The 20,724-nt window shown below is 41.4% G+C and overlaps 2 protein-coding genes across 3 annotated transcripts; one reads left to right on the top strand and one right to left on the bottom strand.

The window, feature by feature from the left end:
- Window positions 1-6,827: 6,827 nt before the first annotated feature.
- SKIC8 (SKI8 subunit of superkiller complex) lies at window positions 6,828-13,439 on the top strand. 2 transcript variants are annotated; one of them, XM_068144097.1, is made up of 11 exons: window positions 6,828-6,933; window positions 7,153-7,196; window positions 7,289-7,316; window positions 7,621-7,726; window positions 8,532-8,704; window positions 9,335-9,483; window positions 9,797-9,890; window positions 10,380-10,473; window positions 11,127-11,219; window positions 11,829-11,907; window positions 13,181-13,439. In XM_068144097.1, the coding sequence occupies exons 2-11, from the start codon at window positions 7,185-7,187 to the stop codon at window positions 13,268-13,270; spliced, it is 918 nt and encodes a 305-aa protein (XP_068000198.1). In that variant the 5' UTR covers window positions 6,828-6,933; window positions 7,153-7,184; the 3' UTR covers window positions 13,271-13,439. The 2 variants fall into 2 exon arrangements, with proteins under 2 accessions (XP_068000198.1, XP_068000199.1); XM_068144098.1 differs by having other exon boundaries at window positions 6,848-6,933; window positions 7,096-7,196.
- DNAJA4 (DnaJ heat shock protein family (Hsp40) member A4) lies at window positions 11,823-19,989 on the bottom strand. The gene is made up of 8 exons (XM_068144095.1): window positions 19,883-19,989; window positions 19,629-19,766; window positions 17,836-18,016; window positions 16,805-16,909; window positions 15,976-16,203; window positions 15,666-15,896; window positions 15,033-15,133; window positions 11,823-14,913 (listed from the first exon to the last, which is right to left on the bottom strand). Exons 2-8 carry the CDS (start codon window positions 19,758-19,760, stop codon window positions 14,695-14,697), a joined length of 1,197 nt encoding a protein of 398 aa, XP_068000196.1. The 5' UTR covers window positions 19,761-19,766; window positions 19,883-19,989; the 3' UTR covers window positions 11,823-14,694.
- Window positions 19,990-20,724: the final 735 nt, after the last annotated feature.

Genomic DNA, 20,724 nt, shown 5'->3' with positions numbered 1-20,724 from the left:
AATGCATGTTAACATGATGATACATCCATTCTTGTTACTTCACAATTTCAAAGGATACTGATTTTGAAACTGATCCAATTATTTCATCTGGAGATTATTTATTATACAATCGTAAGTCAGAGCAGATTTTCCTACCTCTACTCAGAATGGCTTGCATCCAATCTCTCAAATATGCCCACTGAAAACAGAGGCTACTCCAGAAGTAATATACTGTGGCATGTGAAAAAGACAGGCAGGCTCCTGCCTGTTGTTACTGTGCAGAACCTATTACACTGAATGATAGGGAATAAAAAACCCGAGTTCGTAGCTATAAATGGGCCTGAGAGCACAGACAAGGAGCTCATGCTTAGAGTGGTGAAGACACGGGAACAAATGAGTCTGTGCAGGTCAGTCAGAATGGCTATAGCAACATTACTCTAGACAGAGCAATCCAAATCATCAAGACTGAGAAAAGAGTATTATAGCTGTTGAGACTCAGGTCCCACCATGAAAATTTAGCCCTGTGACCTGGGATCCCAGTGTCCAAATTCCAATACAGTGTTTTGTGCTCTTGGGAACAATCTTCAGTCACAGCAATACATCTGAAATTCACTGAAGTCCTCTTATTTTCTTTTATTTCTTCTTATTCCCTCTTATTTTATTTTTTTTTCCTTTTGTTCTGCATCTTAAAAAGTTTGAGCTCTAGTTGATGACGACCTCACAAAGTAAATCTATTATTTGCTCGTGTCAGTAACACATCACTAAACACAGGCAGACCAAAACAGTCAAACAATCATCTCATTAGAATCCAGGAATGTTTCCATTATATGAAACATCCATCACTGGGGCAGTGTCAAATGTGAATGAAGTACTTAATGCTGGGAACTCACAATAGCAGGAGAAAGTGTCCAGCCTGTTCTATGAGGTATTTATGGAAACGATTCAGCAGACACTTGAACATGTGCTCAGGACCTAGTAAAGTCCATCAGACATGAATACATGCTCTTGCTGTGCAGAAATGGTTTGTTGAGTCACCACTGCAGCATGGGCTTTCACAGCCAGCAACAGACACAAGGATTTAACAAACTTAACAAGGTTTGATTCTATCATCTCAGCCAGAGGAAGCCAAATGTAACATTTCACAACATGCCATGCTTAGTCCTCCTCCTGGTGACTTCCATGGGAGCTGGAGCATGCAGAGCACTGGCCTTTCTCCTCCAGCATAGTTTCTCTGTGTAAGGTTAACACCGTCAATTCGATTCACAAGGGCTTGCGAGCCAGACAGGCAAAATGGAGAAGAATAAGCCTCTCTTCACAAGGAGACAAGAACACGAAAGAGGTTGCCCAGCAAAGTCATCAAAGCAAATAGCATGAATGAGACAGTGTTGATGAAGACAGAAGTGGCATTGAAGGCTGCAATAACAAAGTGGGGCAGTGACATGAAGATAAGTGGCGAAGTAATTGGCTGGTTGAGCCAAGTGCATCCATACAGTCTGCCTGCCAGCAGCTTATGCAAATGGATACCAGGCACTGAAGATCTAACTGCCTATTTATGTAAATATATTTGAGATGGTGACACAAAAATAGATAGGAACAAACACTTACTAAATACAGCCAGAGGTTTCTGAGGGCATTTCGTCTAATTATTACAAACTTCCTTTGCATCTACTACCAATGAAGGGGTTTCCTCCTGAGTTTTCTTACTAATTATTCTCAAAAGCCAGAGTTGTGCCCTCTGCATTTGATCCTGTAGAAGATTTTAATATCAAAAAGACCCTTGCCAGGTCAGCTTCTGACTCCCCACTCCAGCAAAACATTGGCTAAAATCTAATATCAGTAGCATCCCTAAGAAGCATAAAATTAGCAACATTTTACAGTGCAGCAAATAACATATCCAGAGGCCGGAACCATTCACTACCTCATTGGTGAACTGTGAGCAGCTTGGTCAGGCAATGTGCAACAGCAGGTAGAAGAAACTCCTTCCCTCCTCCCTGACTCCCAGTTTAGCAACCTATTCAAACATTTATCTGCATGGATCAGAAAAAGAGACACTTTCTTCCTTGCTACCCATCATAGCTTCACATGACCCAGAGGCAAGTAGAAGAATTAGTAGTCGGGGTTAAAAAAAGTGCATTGGATAGCTCCTATCTTTATACTCTTGCTTTATGAAAGTATCTTGCTTTATACAGGTAGTGAGTGCAGACATTCGCTCACACTTCAGAACCAAACATCACTTGGGTGATGTCTGGTGTAGAAAAGCCCACCAATGTGTGTGTGACACTGTTTTCTTCTGTAGCATCAAAGTAAAAGGTACACAATCAGGCTTAAAATAGCGGCTTAGATTACATGATCATTATTTACTTGCTCACAACTAAACAGCCAGATATCAACTGACAGCCAAAAATTATTTCCTAGAGCTGAAGTACTTCAGTTTTGGTACATAAGGTCATAGACCAGGCCCTTCCTAGCTGCCATGTATATCTGAAGCCACAACAGCAAGGGGTATACATTCATTCTGGTAAACCATGTGAGATTCATCATACTGGAGAGAAAAGTTTTACTGCTAGATTTGATTTATGAGATGAAACTTTGTGCTTTATAAAAGCAAGTCCAACCACATGCACGATTGTTTAAAGGGCCTTATTTCAATCCTGACAAATGAGCACCAGATGTTTCTTTTATCATGCTTGTATTTTAGACAGTCATTCAACATTTCAGGCTCGTGTTCATCAGGTCTTACAAACTCTCTGCAATCCACCTCTCACCCCCTAAAAAAAACAGAAGCAGCAATAAAGAACAAAATAAAGAATAAAATATAGTAATTCTGACTAAATACATCAAATAAATTAAGGAAGAACTAAAGTATTCCCGTAAGGAGAGAGAGAAGATAGGGTGAGAACCATGTCTGCATTCAGCTATCATCAAGAACAGACCAAGTGTTAGAAAATCTCCCACGAACAATGCTTTTTGGGGCTTTTTGTTTATATTACTATTCCTTTCAAAATAATTGAGCCCTGAAAGGTTTCCTTTGACCTAAAAATGCCATGAGCAGGAGATTAAAGGGCCTGTAATTACATTTAACCATTCTGCCTTCTCTGCAGGTGACAGTGAGGATGAAGTTGCTTCCATGAAGGAAAGATTCTAGCGTCTAGAATTTATTTAATTAACTGTCCCAATAATTTTCACTGTCTGTTGACTGAACACATTGAAAAGCTTGCTTTCCTGTTAGAGAAGTAATTTAACATTTAAACATAAGTGTAAAGCAATGTCAATGTGTAGGTACACATTGAGTTAAGAGCACATGCCAAGAGGTTGAGAAAAGAGTTTCATTCCTCGATCTACCACTAAATTTGTCACCTTGCTTCAGATTGCATCCATCTGTGAAATAGGATAATGATCCTTTCTTAGCTCACAGGGTGAGAATGTCATTAATATTTGGACTTGGTTTCAGATTCTTAAAGAAGAAGTTTTCCCCTTATATCATTTCCCTGTTTTGGCCAGCACTTGGACTAAAGATGAGAATGTAGTTCCAGCTCTACATCCTACAAAGTCTGATGACTGGGTGTGGTGTCATCTCCTGGAACATGCAGTGCCTTTACAATGGATGTTATCAAAAATAAGACAAGAGACTTTTAAAGCAAAGCTTTGATTTGAACCTCTGTCAACAACAGGAAAGTTTATAGTTGACTCTACATCACTGTTTAGCTGCTTGGGACCATCAAAGACAAACTTATCAGTGAAAAAGCATATGGAGTTGCATGAAAAGGGGAAAAAAAGTGGGGGGGATATTTTACATATATATATATATATATATATACACATATATGAAAGAAATAAGAGAGCAGAGGAAAACAAACAAAAGCTGAAAGTTTATCAACTCTGCCTGTATGCAGCTGGATTTGTTTCAAACATGGAACTGTAGAAACTGATTTTCTGCAGCTCTTGTGTTTGCCTCAGTGACCCTGATGGAGAGGACAGATACCTGAAATGAATGAGCAAATAGTGCAAATGCCATTCTAGTTCACTCCCAGGAATACAGTCCTTTGGTGGTTTCCTAGAGGCACATCAGGAAACATGAGCAGAGGATTCTTGGCTCCTGCCACAACTGTTTGGAGTCCCCAGACACAGGAGGACATGGAATGATTAATGTTTAACTGTGAATGCCAACCCCGTTGCTACTGGGAAAAGGCGGAGATTATCTTAGTGCTGCTGCCCCACAATGGGCAGATGGTATAAATCTGCAGTCATGCTCTAAGTCACCCTTTGTTTCTGCAGCACCTGCAGGTTTCTGTGACTGATCCTACACTGAATCCTAAGATGGAAAATCAAACCCAAAATTGATGGATCAGTCCTGAAAGTGATCCATAATTGAACCCAGTTCTCCTTGATAGCCACAAGAATACACACTCATCTGTTACCTACTTTGGAACACACTAAACACAGCTTCAAATACTATTAGCATTTCCCTCCAACCCACTAGTAAATTAATTATTTGGGGGTGAGGGGGGATGGGAAGAGGAGTTAACACGCCTGACAACATTCAAATGCAGTAGTGTCCATGTACCTGCAGAGCTGAAGCTCCCAGTTAATGATCTAGCCTTACTGGTTTGTGGGGGTTCATATGTCTTCAAGACCTTAATAAAACAAGGCTCACCTGGCATTTGTCTTCTGTGTAAGGCTGGGCAGTTGTTGAACTGTGAATGCTGATCTAAACTATCATGGCAATATGGCCACAGTAGCAGTCAGCCTATTATTTTTGAAACTGTTTTCTCTCAGTTTGTTCTCTGCAATTGAGATTTGAGCTGGAAAGTGCCTTTTACGATGTTTATATAATGTCTCAAAGTCCTGACCTAGTTCATTTCTACGTGTTAGCACAATATCAGGGTGATAGTGACAGTTTTAAATACATCATTTTCCCCCCTTGTAACACTGTTTAAAAACTGTCATTTAAACACTCACAAAGCACACTTCTGGTTAGGGTTAAAATGTCCATGTAGATGCAAAGTGCACCAGCATTCCAAAACAAGGACAAACATACAGAAACCTGATCTCAGTCACTATTCCAAGGAAGCAGTTTATCTATATATCAAACATGTGGCACACTTTGCTTCAGATTATCCCCTCGATGCACCAAAGCAGCATCTAATCAGCTTTCAGTCTAACAAATACAGATTTGTGTCTAAGTGGTGTAGAAAACAACCCACAATCTCAGTCTGCACTCACAGAACAATAACAATCTTTTCCCTTCAAGGTCTAAGGTGTTCTGTGTACTGACTAAATACTATTGGGTATAACTTTGCATGGTGTGAAAACTCTTCTGGGATTAGAAACACTCCGCATGACAAAGATTACATTACAGTACTGCAGTATTCTACAGAGAACTGCAGAACCAAATCCTGATCGTTTGAACATAAGGTGAAGATATTATAAGTACAAATTTAAATGTAAAAATTATTAGGAGAATCCTGGTAAGAAATGGAATATTTTATCTTGCTTTTGGAAAATGCTTCCCAGTGTATCATTTCTAACAAGAAAATGAGCATTTCTGAAGTTCAATATATTAACGCAGTGTGCCTCAAAATCCTCTCAAAACTCAATCTAAATAGTCAGAGAACTAAGAATTCTGTAATTATATGTAAGAGTTTTACCCAGATTTTCATTCTTGACTGCAGAACTGTGTTAAGACACATTTAGAATGCCTGTTTTGGTTGTTACTGTGCTTACTCAGACAAGCTCTCTTGATCTCAAAGAGCTTTCTGTATGCATACAGACTGATTACAAGCTGTGAAAGGCCACTGGTCCTTTGTCTTTAATTTAAGCCTCAGGGAATCTGATTTGTTCTCCTGAACTTTAATTCTGACATTTTCCACACTTTTAACTCAAGCAAGAGGCAACAACTTGAAATAACTCAGCTTCTGAAAACGTCGTACCTTTTTCTTTCCTTTTTTTTTTTTTTTTTTTTTTTTTTCCTTTTTCCCCACTTTGCCTGAAAGAGATGACTAGTAGGGAAACTTCTTCTCACCCCAGTGAAACGAAAGACTTCTGTGCCGTGGTTACAGAAAGGGCAGTACTGCTCAACTTTTCACTGCTGCTCCTGGACCTCGGGAGCCGGCTCTTCACAAAGTGACTCAACATCCTTGGGTAAGCAAGCTCCATGTCCCTGACTGGTTGGCATTTCTCCTCCACATCTTGGACCAAAGGCAGCCAGTGGCAATTTCCAGTCAGGAACTTCCCACAGTGCTGAGACGGTGGACTGGAATGCGCTCCTTGGTCCCTCAGGTTTCCCCCCGTTCACATTAGTGCCATCACACTAAAGGGTCTCTGATACTTATATCGCACACGGAAGATGCTGCTTACTTCTGGACAGCTACAACTACAGGGAGTGGCTCCTCGCACAAGGGGCTCACTGTCTATGTAAGCGTGAGGAGAGTAAGGGCTGGGAACGGGTACAGCTGGCAAACAGCGGCCGAACACGGAGCCCACAACCTCAGTCCTACGGCCTCACTGGCGTCCCCTGAAGAAGGCGGCAGGGAGCTGGGCTGCGCGCGAAGCCGTGGGACAGGACTGTCGGGTGACCCGAGCGGGGCCGGCGCTGCCAGAGTACTCGCAGGAACCATAAGGACTGGTGGGAGCGATCTGTGAAGGCTGGAGAGCACTGACGGCGCCGTCACGACTCCGACGGCACAGGCGGGCCTCGAAGCGCACCATTCCCGCCGGCGGGCTGGGCGCGCGCGCTCGGTAGCCCTGTGAAGCCAAAGGGAGCCGCCTTGGCCACAGAGCGGCAGTAGAGAGCGCGGAGTACTCTATTGCGGAGGAGAGAAGGGCTGCGGTGAGCGGCGTTCCTGCCGCGCTCTCGGTGGTAGGAGACGTCATCAGACTGCGACGGCGGCTGGGGCGGCGGTGGTGTGGTGGTGGGTTGAAAGTTCTGTGTCCAGCACGGATTGGCTTGATTCGGTACGGCAAGGCACCATACGGCGCGGCACGGTGCCGCACCGCGCGGGAGGGCGAAAGCGAGGGCGGGCTGAGGGGAGGCCGCGGAGGGGGTGCTGGGCGCATCTCTGTGCAGGCGGAGGGTGAAAGGCGGTTTTCCTTCAGGCCTTACTCTGTTCCTTCTAGAGCGGTGTTTCTGAGACAGAGCCCTAGTGATGAGCCTTATGGCTTTTCTCCTTCCAGAGTGTTCCTGTTAAGATTACTTCCGTAAAGACATGACCACACAGGTAAATAAAAACACAGCATTCATTAATCTAATGGCTAGCTTGTTACCTTTTTAGACTACTCATGCATAATGGTAATTATTTTTTCTTTCTAGTACGGTATTCTCTTCAAGCAAGAGCAAGGTGAGAAAACACAGATAATAATGCTGGGCTTCTTGGATTGATAGTGGTAGATATACTTGTGAGATGACTTTGACTAAGTATAAACCTGAATAACTCAAAAATGGCTATGCTGTTTTTTTCAGCAGTGATCTTGGTGAACAAAGTGTTTTGAAAGAATGAAAACAGTAACAAAGCTCTCAGAGCTTTGATAAGACTTGAAGAGCAAAGGGTCTATTGCCAGCATTGCAATTAGCAATTTTAGCATTAACAAAATTGGTGGTTGCCTTCCATCAAAAGAAATGACTTACTTTATATTCTCTTTCAGCTCATGATGATGCCATTTGGTCAGTTGCCTGGGGAAAAAATAAAAAAGATGGTTCTGAAACAGTGATCTCTGGTTCTTTGGATGACCTAGTGAAGGTCTGGAAGTGGTAAGTGAAGTGCTCCATATTAGCCAGTTTAAAGCGTTGAAAGTATTCAGTATGGAGACAACAACAGTCTTGAATTTCCTTAATTTCCATAATCTGCAGAGGTGTCAGAAGATACATCAGGTAGGGGGTAACCTGGCTCACAGAACTGTTCTTGTGAGCAAACTTGCCTTATTGGTGCATGCTTTCTCTGGTACCAGTAGCGTTCCAGTGTTTTAATTTTCAAAGAGATGCACATCGTATTTTGCATGTCATCTGTCAGAAAATACTACAGCCTGATGCATTCTGAACCAAAGAACTGGAAGTGCAGCTTTTAGTGAGACAATGCATTGTGAGCATTTGTACTGTGAAAGGAATAATGGTAATGGATTAAAAGAGGAAATTACATTTTTTTTCTTGAAAAAATCCTCATAATCCTCATACAAGTGACACTGAAGTGTACTTTTGCAAATAAATTGTTCTCTTAGCCAAAACAGTACTGAGTGTGTGCTTTAAATAATGATGTAAGTAGCTTTGTTGTGGCGATTACAGAAACATTGGTTGTTGCATTTTGTGCTACGCTGACAGATTGGCAGTCTGCTGTGTAGTGATCTGTAATGGACATGTTGGTGGGACTGCTTACAAACTGAAGGTCAGGTACCTGCTTTGCAGCAAGCAGTTTGGGGATAGCTATCTGCACATTTCTTGGGCGAAGTTGGATCCCTCTTTTGTTGGAAAAAAAAATGTGATTTGTTTTGTCTTGAGGTTGGAGATGGGCTAAGTACCCCCAACTGTTCATAACTAGGCTTCTTTTTCCCTTGAATAAAAGGAATGATGAAAAATTGGATCTACAGTGGACTTTGGAGGGTCACCAGCTGGGCGTGGTATCTGTGGATATCAGCCACACAGGCTCCATTGCAGCATCCAGCTCACTAGATGCCCATATTCGTCTTTGGGATTTAGAAACTGGCAAACAAATCAAGTCGATAGATGCTGGTCCTGGTAAGATGGCAGTCTCTGTGTGAGAAGTGTACTTACTCCAGACAGTAAATTCTATACAGTGTGTAATTAGGGTATGTAAGATCACTAGAGGTCTTAAAATATTTTTTTGCAAAAGTCTTGGTGATTTTATGAATTCAACATAGTGGCAGACAATGTTACATTGGTTTTTTTCCCCACACTACTTAGGCTTTCCCAGATACATTTAGTTATGTGGTTTAAATTTAATTGCAAGGAATGTTGATCTCTGTTACTTCTGTGTATCTGTGTTTCTCTGCGTCTTCTGTGCTTTGATAGACACATGTTCCTTTCTTTTACTGGTTTAATGTCTTTTGGTACCAGGAGAAAAGTAATCCTCAAGTCTACATTTATTGTTACAGGAGGGTCTGATAACCCCCAGGTATTTTCATCTTTTACTAAACAGAAATCAATGGCTCAAGCTATGCTCTGTTAATTACGCAGAAGGAAATTAACTTTCATGAGCTTGTGCACTCTTCCTAAGGAGATGTAGGAGAGTTTAGAGTGTTAAGGGTAGGGAGGGGATTAAAAGTCTGAACAGAACTGGATGCTAGTGAATAAGAACTGGAAACAGAATTCAGCTAACTGATTTTTTTTTTTTTCTTTTTAATACAGTTGATGCTTGGTCTGTGGCTTTTTCACCTGATTCCCAGTACCTTGCAACAGGAAGTCATGTGGGAAAAGTAAATATTTTTGGTGTTGAAACCGGAAAGAAAGAATATTCTCTGGACACGAGGGGAAAGTTCATCCTTAGCATTGCCTATGTAAGAAGCACAACTGATAATTTTGTGTGTGAAACTGCTATTGCTGTAATGTGTTTTTTGCTTCCATCTATCAGTTTCTCTGCATCATACTAAATGACAGCCATATTTTGATAGCTCCAGATAGAAACTGCCTATCTGGAAAATACACTTTGCTCTTGCTTATACACCTAAGTCTCCTGAATCTTCAGGGTTTTTGGAGTGCAGCTATCTTGAGTGGTTTGCAATTGTGAAAAGTTGCCAATAGTATGCCAGGGAGGTACATAGGCTAAATGGATACAGATGTTAAATGCATCCTTTCTGTGGTTTATTGCAGAGTCCAGATGGAAAATACTTAGCCAGTGGAGCAATAGATGGCATTATCAATATTTTTGATATTGCAACTGGAAAGCTTTTGCATACGCTAGAAGGTAATGGTTTGTGTAATTTTAACACCCCAGTGCTGGCTTCCTTCCTCAATAGAACCAAAGGATAGAATGCAAGTCAGAATAAGATACAACAGCCATGGCATAAATGAGTTGATGTCTCTGTCCATTAGACAGAAATTAGTGTGTTGTATCCTCAAATATTAGAGGCAAACTGTAAACTCGGGCTTGCATTGTGTGTGCCCATCTCAAAAGATATAGTCCATAACTCTTTACTAGATTCTTAAATTGCAGTTGCTCCTTGTGTTGCAGTGCAGTACAAGGGAAAGAAGCTAGACTATGTGTCTGTTGCCATGCAGATGATTTTTCCTTTTGCTATCAGTTTTTTAGCAATTTAATCCTGTTTTAGAAAATAGCCTAGCATTTTCTATTGTAGAAGACATGCATTTTTCTAATGGATAAATGAGCTTTTCATATGCATGCACTTTCTGTCCAGTTACTGCATTCTAAGCCATCTGTAACTTTGAATTTCAGGTCATGCGATGCCTATTCGTTCACTGACATTCTCCCCAGATTCTCAGTTACTTGTAACTGCTTCAGATGATGGCTACATCAAAATCTATGATGTGTAAGTTATTATCTTCCAAGAGATGCTAACAGCAAAAAAATATTCAGAGATGCTGATTCTAGGAAAAAATATATATCAAACCCTATGCTCTCTTAAATTCCCTTCAGCTTTTGGTGATTTCTTTATATAATAAATTATCTTAAATAATAAAATCCTACCACTTTGATGGGTTTGAAAAAGGGCATAGGTGGATGACGGCCTTAACTTCAAAAGAAAATGACTTTCCTCTTATTTGCCCTGTAGGGCAACAGGCTGAATGCTTTGTGTATATGTCCTGTCTGATTGTGTTTACCCATCTTGGATCATCTGTATCCAACACATGATGACCTATTTCTGTGGCATTGTGCAAAAACCTGGAAGACCCTGGGGAAGGCATTGCTTGAGTGATCTCGATTCCTCCAAACCTGCATCACTTTGCCTTCTTCATGGTGAAACTGTTTTGTTCACCATTGTGGACAATTCTTAGTGACTTTTTATGTTAACCATTTGAAATGGAAAAACAGAATCTGTTGTAACACCCATTCAGCTTGGATGAACAAATGTCAAGAAGTCACCCTCCATGACCTTGCACTGAACCATGCCTGGCATCACGAGCTAAGTATTTTCCTGTTGCTTTTCCCCCAGAATTCACAAACCATTTCTTCTTTCCATAGGCAACATGCAAACTTGGCTGGCACACTGAGTGGTCATGGATCCTGGGTATTAAATGTGGCATTTTGTCCTGACGATACCCATTTTGTTTCCAGGTATTGAAAATTCTTAACTTGTTTATGCTTAGTGGAAAAAAAATTAATCTGTTTTATAAAGGGAGATGGATCATAAAAAGTAAACATGTAGAGATTTCAATGCAATCTATAATGAAATAACATACGTTGTAATTAAAGACGCCAGAGTCAATCTGTGATGCAATACCAGTTGTAGTGATGAGTGTGTTATAGAATAAGTCATCCCAATGCAGTGGATATCTAAATCTAAGAGAAGGGCAATTTGATTCTAAATAGCTAAAAAATTGCTGTTGAATGAAAAAGAACCTAATGTAGTAGTACATTAATCCGGTTAGTGTTAACTGAAAACAGCTCTGACAAGTATATGTAAGAGGGGTTTGTTTAGCCAAGGAATTTGCTTCCAAGAATTTTCTGCCTAAAATGGGAGTCTTCATTTTAATTTTCCATACTGATGGAAGAGTAAACATATTTTAAAAGTCCCTGGAACATGGTGGAAGATGCAGACCTTTGCTACCTGATCCCTCTATTTGATGTGTGACAGGTTTCTTATGCTTAGTGTATGAGATCTGTTACGCTTTGCATAGTAGTTAATCTATTAATATAAGCACTGCTCAATACTGTTTCTTTCAGTTCATCTGATAAAAGTGTGAAAGTTTGGGAAGCTGGAACAAGAACCTGTGTTCATACTTTCTATGACCACCATGATCAGGTATGTCTGCTTTTGCTTTACCTAGGTCCCTGTATTCACAGGAGAACTTTAGCTGTGCAGTTGTGCGCATTTGTGCTTCAACTTGGTGCTTGGACTGCAGCTTGCTGTAATGAAGTCTTCATATTTGCTCACAATTACTTGGCACTTAGTTTAGTATTGGGACTCTGGGTTTGTAGATTGATCCTCTCCAAGTAATCACATTTTCCAGGCCCAAACAATGGCAGTCCTAATGGGCCAAAAGGATGTCTAACAGATTTTCTATGGTTTTAACTTTTTTATCATTTTCACTGCATGTTATGGCTTCCTTGAATCTTGGGATTCTTTTCTTCTCAAATATCTGTAATACCCTTTTATTTTATTTATCTGTGAGGGCAAACACTGTGAGGGATGAGTAATTTGGGCATCTACTAAGTTACTCTTTTGCCAACTGTTAAGTGTTAAATAGAACAATTCTATTTTTAATTGATCATAGAGGAAGATTTAATAAAGGAAATTACTTCAGATTTTAATTGGGCTCTTTCTTCCCTCATACTCTTTTGCTGGTAACCTTTTCAGTTATCTACAGTTTCTTGGGGTTTAGCATCAAAGTACCAAGTGTTTTAGCTGTTGTCTGTAATCTGTGGAGCTTGTGGAAGGTGGAGAAGCCTGGGTTTTAGGTATTCAATGCAAAATAGTTTGAGATTCCCCGAAACGTGCTGTTGTCAATGTACCCTTTCTGCACTGCCATGTTAATATGCTGGGTAGCCTTCACTTTCTATTACCTTGACGATGGGAGATGGAAGACACTTGGGAGTTTGTGTAACTGTCCTATGTCAGTGAACTGACCTATATTTTTCTAAATTTTGCACTGGTAGGTAAATGACTCTTAATTAGCCCAAAGATAAACTGGATCATTCTTGTCTGCTGTGATATATGAAAAGCACTTCCCCTCTTGCTTTCCAAGCATTCTTCAGAAAGGAAAACAAGAATGGGCAAGAGTGAAAATGTTAGGATTTATGCAAACTAGAGCCAGTACTTCTCAACCTTTTTCAACATCTTTAGATTGTGTAATCTATTGTTAGGAGTGGAATGCAAAAACTGGTTAGGCTACTAGGTGGCAGTGTCCCCAGGTTCATCAGCCTCATCTTTGTTAAAGTAGAAGCTGTAATTGGACCAGCTCTAATAAGGTGATCTTAAGTAAGCCTCTCTTCTGCTTGTTGTGGTCAATAAATGACTGCCATGAAGACATTTTTTAAGTCTCCTATTGCTAACCTTCTGCCTGTCCTCTTTCCAGGTTTGGGGAGTGAAATACAATGGAAATGGGTCCAAAATTGTATCTGTTGGAGATGACCAAGAAATTCATATTTATGACTGTCCTGTTTAAATGTTGTCTCAGACTGTGTGGTTAACTCTTGGGGCAGTTTTTAGGAACAGTACTGTCGTTCTATGTAATTTTTTTAGTATGATAAAAGTTGCTATGTTTATATGTAATCCTGATTTTGTTGAGCATGAAAGAAAGCTTTACTTTTTTTAAAATAAAGGCTACAGCTGCAGGCAACTTGTGTCATTCTCACAGAAAGTATTTCTGGCAAGATCTAGTCATGGGTAAAGCAACTGTTTGGCTTATCTTCCCTGCCTTTATACATAAATAGATTGGAGCTGAAAAGTGTTGACCACATCTCAGAGCAGTTTATTTTAGCAAAAGGAAAAGTGAGTGGGGCAGAGTGTTTTAAGCATGGTTTGTAAGAGCCTGCACTCATCTTGGAAGCAACAGTGTCACAGAAATCAGACACCTCTTCAAGCAAAAGTATGGTGACAGGGAGCCCCTTCATTATAGTTACATTTGACCAAAGGGTGTGAATTGGTTCCAAGGCTGATTTCATACCAACTCTGCTAGAAACCAGGTGAAAGAAAGCAAGCTTTCATCTGATCGTTCTACTGCACTATCTTACAGAACAGTAGCAATATACCTAATATAGGTGCTGCTGGTTTAGTCATCAATTAAGGCTCAAGTACAGAAGACCTAGGACTCCATTCCCTTTCTGGGGAACACTAAAATGTGAACGTGAAGTACTGAAAGACCAACACTTTATTTGGAAGTTACATGCCTGTATGTGAAGTAGAAGCATGGGGGGTACCCTCTAAAGTAGGGTACCTTGTAAGCCCAAGTTACATTTACACAGAGCAAAGCAGATGAAAGAATGTTACTCTCACACAGCAGAACACAGGGAAAAGCACCACTATGCACTAAGTGAAGCACGCAGAAAATGCTTCTGAGATACAAAAGCAAGGCAGGCAGTATTGCAGCTGACACAAAGCTGAACATGGGTAACAATCTCAACAAGGGAATAGGGTCCTGAGCTTGGAAGAAAAAGTAATGGAGGGGCTGTAGAGTGGCTAAGAAAGTACAAGAGAAGCATGATAAAATGTGAAGAGTTCTATTTATTAGAAGTTATTTCTGCTATGTTTTATTCTATGAAATTAATTTTCCAGTATGAAAGTATTTACATAAGACACTCCACTTAGCCTCTATCAATATTGCCAAAAGTCTAATATAAATAGCGTAGGTGAAATAAATTGAGAACCTTCACAGCAAAGGAAAATGTATATCAACTCGGTTCTCAGCTGTGACATTTGCTTTATATAGAGAGACTACAAGAACACAATATAAATTAGTTACAAAAAGGTGATACTGACAGCGCAGCAACTCAATTTGCTGAACACAAAATCCACAAGCAGTGGCTATTGCAGCCATGCAGTTTTCATTGTGAAAATTTACATTTCAGATGCCATCCATTCCACCTTACTTTAAGATGTCTGACATTGTACTCCTGTTCTTGGACCCTCCTCATCTTCTTCATATGCTTCTCCTGCACTGTTACGATAGGTTTGCTCGTTTGGATCAAAGTCTTCAAGGTCTACCTGATCCATCTCATCTGTAATCATAACATCTTCTCGTGGAGGAAGCAGAGCCTCCAGCAGACTCAGTTTTTCCCTTGGGAGCCAGAAGTGCTCTGGAAACTGGACCTACAATTTCATAGTTTTTTAATTATTAATGGGTAGAGTTTTTGTTTGTTTGTTTTTGTATGAATAGTTATTCCACTGCCAACATGGTTGTATTTGCTATAGAAAAGCAGTTAACTTACCAAAAATTGTATAATTAAGCTGCCTTTTTCTGTTGGAGATCTGTAGATAGGCATCCCTTCATTGTAGATACACTTTAGGTCACCATGTTTTATCACTTCACCTACAGGATGCAAGAGCTGTAAGTAAGCTTGTAATGACAGACCTTTCATGGCCATGAAAGATGAGGTAATACACAAGCAGTGTTTCCACAGTACTGGAGGGAGACAATGTACCTCACAGAAAAGGATGCATTACTAAATCCAAACCAGGCAGAACTAAGGCTATTTGCTCTACTGTAAGAGAATCAGCTTCTCTTAGCAGAGCCTTCAGGCTACATTAACAATCTAGCGGAGCTGAAGTTTCAGACCTCTTGAGTATTTTCCTAACTACCCACTGACTGAGGCTGAAGTTTCTTAAGAGGTATGCAAGAGTGTTTCTTTTAATTCTGTACATGCCATTGCTTGAAAAAATGTCAAAGCAGCAACTGAATTATAAGACTTCAAGGGTAGTTTGAATCTGTTGCATCATCAGGTTAAAAAAACCCCACAAAACCCAAACCAACCACAAAACAGCCCCTCTGAAAAAAAAACAACTATCTGGGCACAATGACGCACACAAGCAGTGTATGTAGCATCAGAATTCTGAAAACCTACCTGGCCTGGATGATATGACAAGAACCCTGTTATCCAGAGTTTCAATGGTCTTTCTGAAACCACATAAAGCCTCTGAGAGTTGAATTCTCATTTTTGTGATTAAGTCATGCCCTCGCCTCTGAAAGACACTGTGATCCTTTTGATCAAGCACAATTATAACATCACCAGGCTCCAGATCAGGCTCCTGGTCACCTTCTCCATGAAATACAATCTTCTGCCCATCTTTCATACCTGGAGAAAAGAAGCACATTTATTCTCTGCAGAACTATAGACTATGATTAAGGACATAGAACAAATACATAGGTCTTACCTTTATCAACATTAACTTCTATGATCTTTTTCTCTCTTACAACCTTACAGCCATTGCAGTTGTCACACCTGTCCTTTGGATTTATTCTTTCACCTTGGCCTTTGCATTCTGGACACACAGTTTGGATTTGTTGTACCATGCCAGGTCCAATCTGCTGAACTATAACTTGCATTCCTCTTCCTTTACACACAGGGCACTTCTCTACAGCCCCTCTCTTTCCACCATAACCTTTGACAAAAAAGTTAAATCTGATCTCAGTCTCAAAAAAAAAAAAGTCACAATAGTAGAGTAACTCATTGACTTCAAGAGCATGTTTATGGTAACTGAAGAGTAGTTCAGGTACAGATTTCCAACATAAATGGTCTTTAGTTTCTACATGCAAAAGTATGAAGTTTTTTATGCACAGCTTATTCCATTAGCTTCTGCCTCACCTCCCAACACATATTGGTTTTCAAGGAACTGTCAGCATACCAACTTGAAGACACACACATTCCGTTAATACTTGGGAAACAATCTGCTCACTAAGTATTTCATGAAGTACCAAGATTCAAGACCTCATCAAAATTCACCTCAAAGATGGCCAGTCATTGTGGATACTTAATAGTAAAATGAGTTGCATAATACAAGCCACACTTCTACCAACAGCAATTAAACAGCTGTTTCATTAAACTTTTTAAAATTAAATTTCCAGATTGAGATGCTTTTTGAGTGTCTTCAACTGTAATTCACAGTGATTTTATTTCTGCCATTAATTACCCTTCCCCCCAATATTCTTCTACAAAAAAACTTGGGAGTAACAGGGGTTTGAAACCACTACTTGCTTTTTTACCTTCACACTTTCCACAAATAACATTCTTCTGCAGTGCCAGTTTCCTTGTAACACCATTATACAAGTCTTCAAGAGATACACCTAACTGGTGCACAACATTTTTGCCTTTAAATAAAAGAGAAAAATTAATTCTATTTCAGCTGTTGTGAGGGTAAAATATTTAAATGCTTCTACACTTGTTCATACATGCAGTCTCACTGAAGAAATGCAAAGTTTATTCCAAACTTAGAACACAGCTCACCCCCCTTTTAAAAGCACGTGCAGTTCCATCAGCTTCCACTGAGCTGTACCCACTTATGTCAGAACATGAAGTATAGCTGTAATTAAGCAAAGCATCATTAAAGCCACCCTACCCCTGCTCCTACCCTTAATTGTATAAGCTTGAGACAAGAAGATGCAAGGACACTACCAGCCTCAGATCTAGTCAATTTAGAAGTTGCTGTTATGCTTGCCTATAAATTTCCATGGCATACTGTAGCATAACTTCAAATATTTAACAGCAAGTTACTACTTGCTCCTTCAACAGACACTGGGCATGGAATAAGCCAAAATCATACTGCACTTTCGGCAGCACTCTCTACTCAGTTTCACATAATTTCATCCAAGTATTTTAATGCGATTTAGCATTACTGAAGCTTAAGTTGGTGGTGTCCTTTAAAACAAGTTGCCCAAAGTGTATGAGCAAGTGAGGCACAGATTTGGAAAAAAGGTAACTTGAAACAGGTCTCATTCAACTACTCTAACTTACCAATGTTTCCCCCTCCCCTACGTATTACCCACACCCACTTTAATTAAAAAAAAAAAACCACCAACAGAACTCATCAGAAAGATTGCTATGGATAAGTCATGTTAACTACTTTATTAGAATCTTAATGATAGAGTAACTAGAAATAAACCAGTTTACTAAATCTATTGTTGCAACATGTAATATCCACACTATGGGCACTTAGCAGAACAGCAGTACCATAGCACAGGTGTTGTATGCTTAAGTGCATGGTTAGAGTTTCTAGAACTTGTTTAGAACTGTGTACCTCTTCTCTCTCTATTCATTCGGCCTCCACCACCAAAGAACATGTCAAAGATGTCCATGGGTGAAGAGAAGCTGCCGCCACTCAGGCCTCCTTCTTTAATAGCCTGCTCCCCACCCTGGTCATAGAGGTCCCTTTTCTTTGGGTCCGACAGAACTTCATATGCCTGGGATATGAGTTTAAACTAAAAAGAAAAAAGAAGCTCTGAACAACTATGACCAAGAAGAACTTTCATCTTCCCATTGAGCTGCTACAGCAGTTTCCTTTATCCAAAGGAAAACTCCCTAAACAAATGTGTAACAGATGGTAATAGTACACTTTTGTCCAAGAACACCACCCCTTTTACTTGTCTCCTCCCCCCTCCTCCCATGTAACAAGGGGGCTTAATTCAGAGTCACATCCCCACTTTCACACATATGCAAACCACACTGTAGTAGTTGCAGTTCATTATACACCTGCAACAAATCCACTCAGAAAGGGATATGATAGTATTCCCCAAGTCCTGGAGGTCCCCAGATGCTCAATAACCACAGCAGTGCTACTCATTCCAGAGCTACACAGAGATCCTTCGTACCTGTTGCTACATTCAGCTAGAACTAAGCAGAAATTTAAGTGACCAGACACTGGGTGTTGCTCACACATCACTAATAGGACTGAGATACAAATCAAAATACCCAAGCAATCCAAAAAATAAAGGATTTTTTCTAAATAGCTATCAAGAGTTCCCTGTTACCAAGAGGAACAAGTCAGTTTTTTAATACAATTTGCTATTACTAAAGTGACTATTTCCCCCTTAAACATGATTCACTCATGTCCAGCTGAAGTGCTTTACAAGAAAAAAAAGCACAAGCCAAAAATAAAAGCACAAAAGGTTATTTCAGTTTTGTAAATTAGAGAACTAGATATATATGGGGATTCTGTTTCTATGTTAAAGTACTATCACACCAGCTTTTAGATACATAGTCCTATCATTCAAGTGTTCCATAGTTCTCCAGCTATGGTGCCCATTTATCTTATGCAAGATGGAGTTGAGCAGATCACTACTGATAACCTGTAAAATATTTTTGCTGTAAACACCCTACCCACGTGCAGCCCAGTTTTCTCTGAATAGTTACCCCGTACAGCTGCACTAGTCCTTTCTCAGAAAATAAACTCATCCTATTCAAGAACACAAATACAGGCAGTACAACCCCAGCACAGACAGTATTGCTAGCAGCTAGATCCACCGCTAGCATTTACAACATCTGACAGCACTACGGCCACTGGGACACCAGAAATCCTTTCAACTTTGTGTGTTTTAACCAGCGTCTCTATGAGACGGAGCTCCAACTGGCAACTGCAGGCACACCGATAGGGACTGCATCCAGAAAGAGGGCCTAAGGCATCCCCTCCTGCCACAGCTCAGCCAGAAGGCCAGCTGCCAGCTTCATTTGGTTTTTATAAACTTTGAAGATGGGAAGCCTTCCTTTAATCCCACTACACTGCAAAAAGAGTATTACACCGGCCCTTTAAACAAACCCCAACTGAAAAAAAACCAATTCTACCTTTACACACAAGGATCGGACAGGATGTGGAAGTGCTCACGCCAGCCCCCGGCTTCCCCCGGCGGAGGCGCCCATCTTGAGGCCCAGCACCGCCAGCCACGAGCCCAGCTGGGGCAGGCAGAGCCTCAACTCGGGCTCAGCCCCGGCCCCAATCCACCGAAGGGGCCTGCCCGGCGCACCGTACGTCCCAGATACAACCCAGAGTGTTGCTGCTATCCCACCGGCCCTGGCCCTACCCCCACTCCTGCGTACCCGTTCACCCTCGCTGGGGTTCTTGTCGGGGTGGTATTTCAGCGCCAGCTTGCGGTAGGCGCGCTTGATCTCCTCGGAGGAGGCATTAGGCTTCACCTGCAGAATATCATAGTACTCCGTCTCCTTCACCATGGTGTCCTGTGGAAAGATTCTCCACGTTACTCTTCGTTACGCCGCGTTACCCGTCGTTACTCTCCGCCGCAGAGCAGGCCGCCCACCTGGCGACCCACAGAGGCCCACCGGGCCGCGCTTACCGCCACAGCCACCCTACTTCAGTCCTCCAGTACTTGCCGCCCGCTCGCCGATCAGATGGCCCCGCCTCTTCCGCGGATTTTATACGGGTACCGGCCGAATCTTCTGGAATGACGCCGCCCTACGTCACGGCCCTGGAACGGTCTAGAAGTGCCACGCGTGACGTCACCGCCGGTACGCGCAGAGGGTGGAGTCGTCTCGCGCCCGGGAGGGCTGGTGCAGTTGGGAGTGCGCAGGTCGTAACTGTGGTGTTGGAGGCCGCTGCGCAGCTCAGGCTGGTGCTGAAGCGAACTGGGGAAGCCGCTCCCATGGGCCTGTAGAGGGAGGCGGCGCGCCAGGTGTGGCTTCTTTCCGTCAGGTGTCTCCGGGGTCGGTCACTGAAGCGTTGTGTTACGGCACCTCCTTAATGGGTGGCGATTTTTCCTTATAGCTGTCTTGTGGGGTTCATTAATTTGTGTCATGGGAGAGCCTGACAGACACCTTCACACAAACTTCCTACTCCTGGGAAACGAGTGTTGGCTTAGGGCTGGAAGTTGCTAGTCGATAGCATGGGTTATACATGCCTTGTTTCTCCGCCTTTGGTGCAGTTTTAAGACTGCTGGAGCTGGTGGTGTGCTGCTGGTCTGTTCTCACCTCTTCCTCACCTCTTCCACTGGCGGACGTGCAGAGAATAGGTTGGAAAGCTGACATAGTTTTTAACCTTTCTCTAGGCAACCCAAGGTCTCAAAATTACTTACTGCTCAGTTGAAAGGAGATAACCGGTACTGGTGTGGAATCAGAACAAAAGCATATTTTCATAAGAGCCAATGCTGAAAATAGGAAGTGAAAAGTAGAGAAAAGTGCA

The sequence above is a fragment of the Melanerpes formicivorus genome, unplaced genomic scaffold (genome assembly GCF_026170545.1).
Source record: "Melanerpes formicivorus ecotype bairdi unplaced genomic scaffold, bMelFor1.0.p_v2 SCAF_10, whole genome shotgun sequence".
NCBI classification, from domain to species: Eukaryota; Metazoa; Chordata; class Aves; order Piciformes; family Picidae; genus Melanerpes; species Melanerpes formicivorus.
This window is presented reverse-complemented; position numbering and strand designations above follow the sequence as displayed.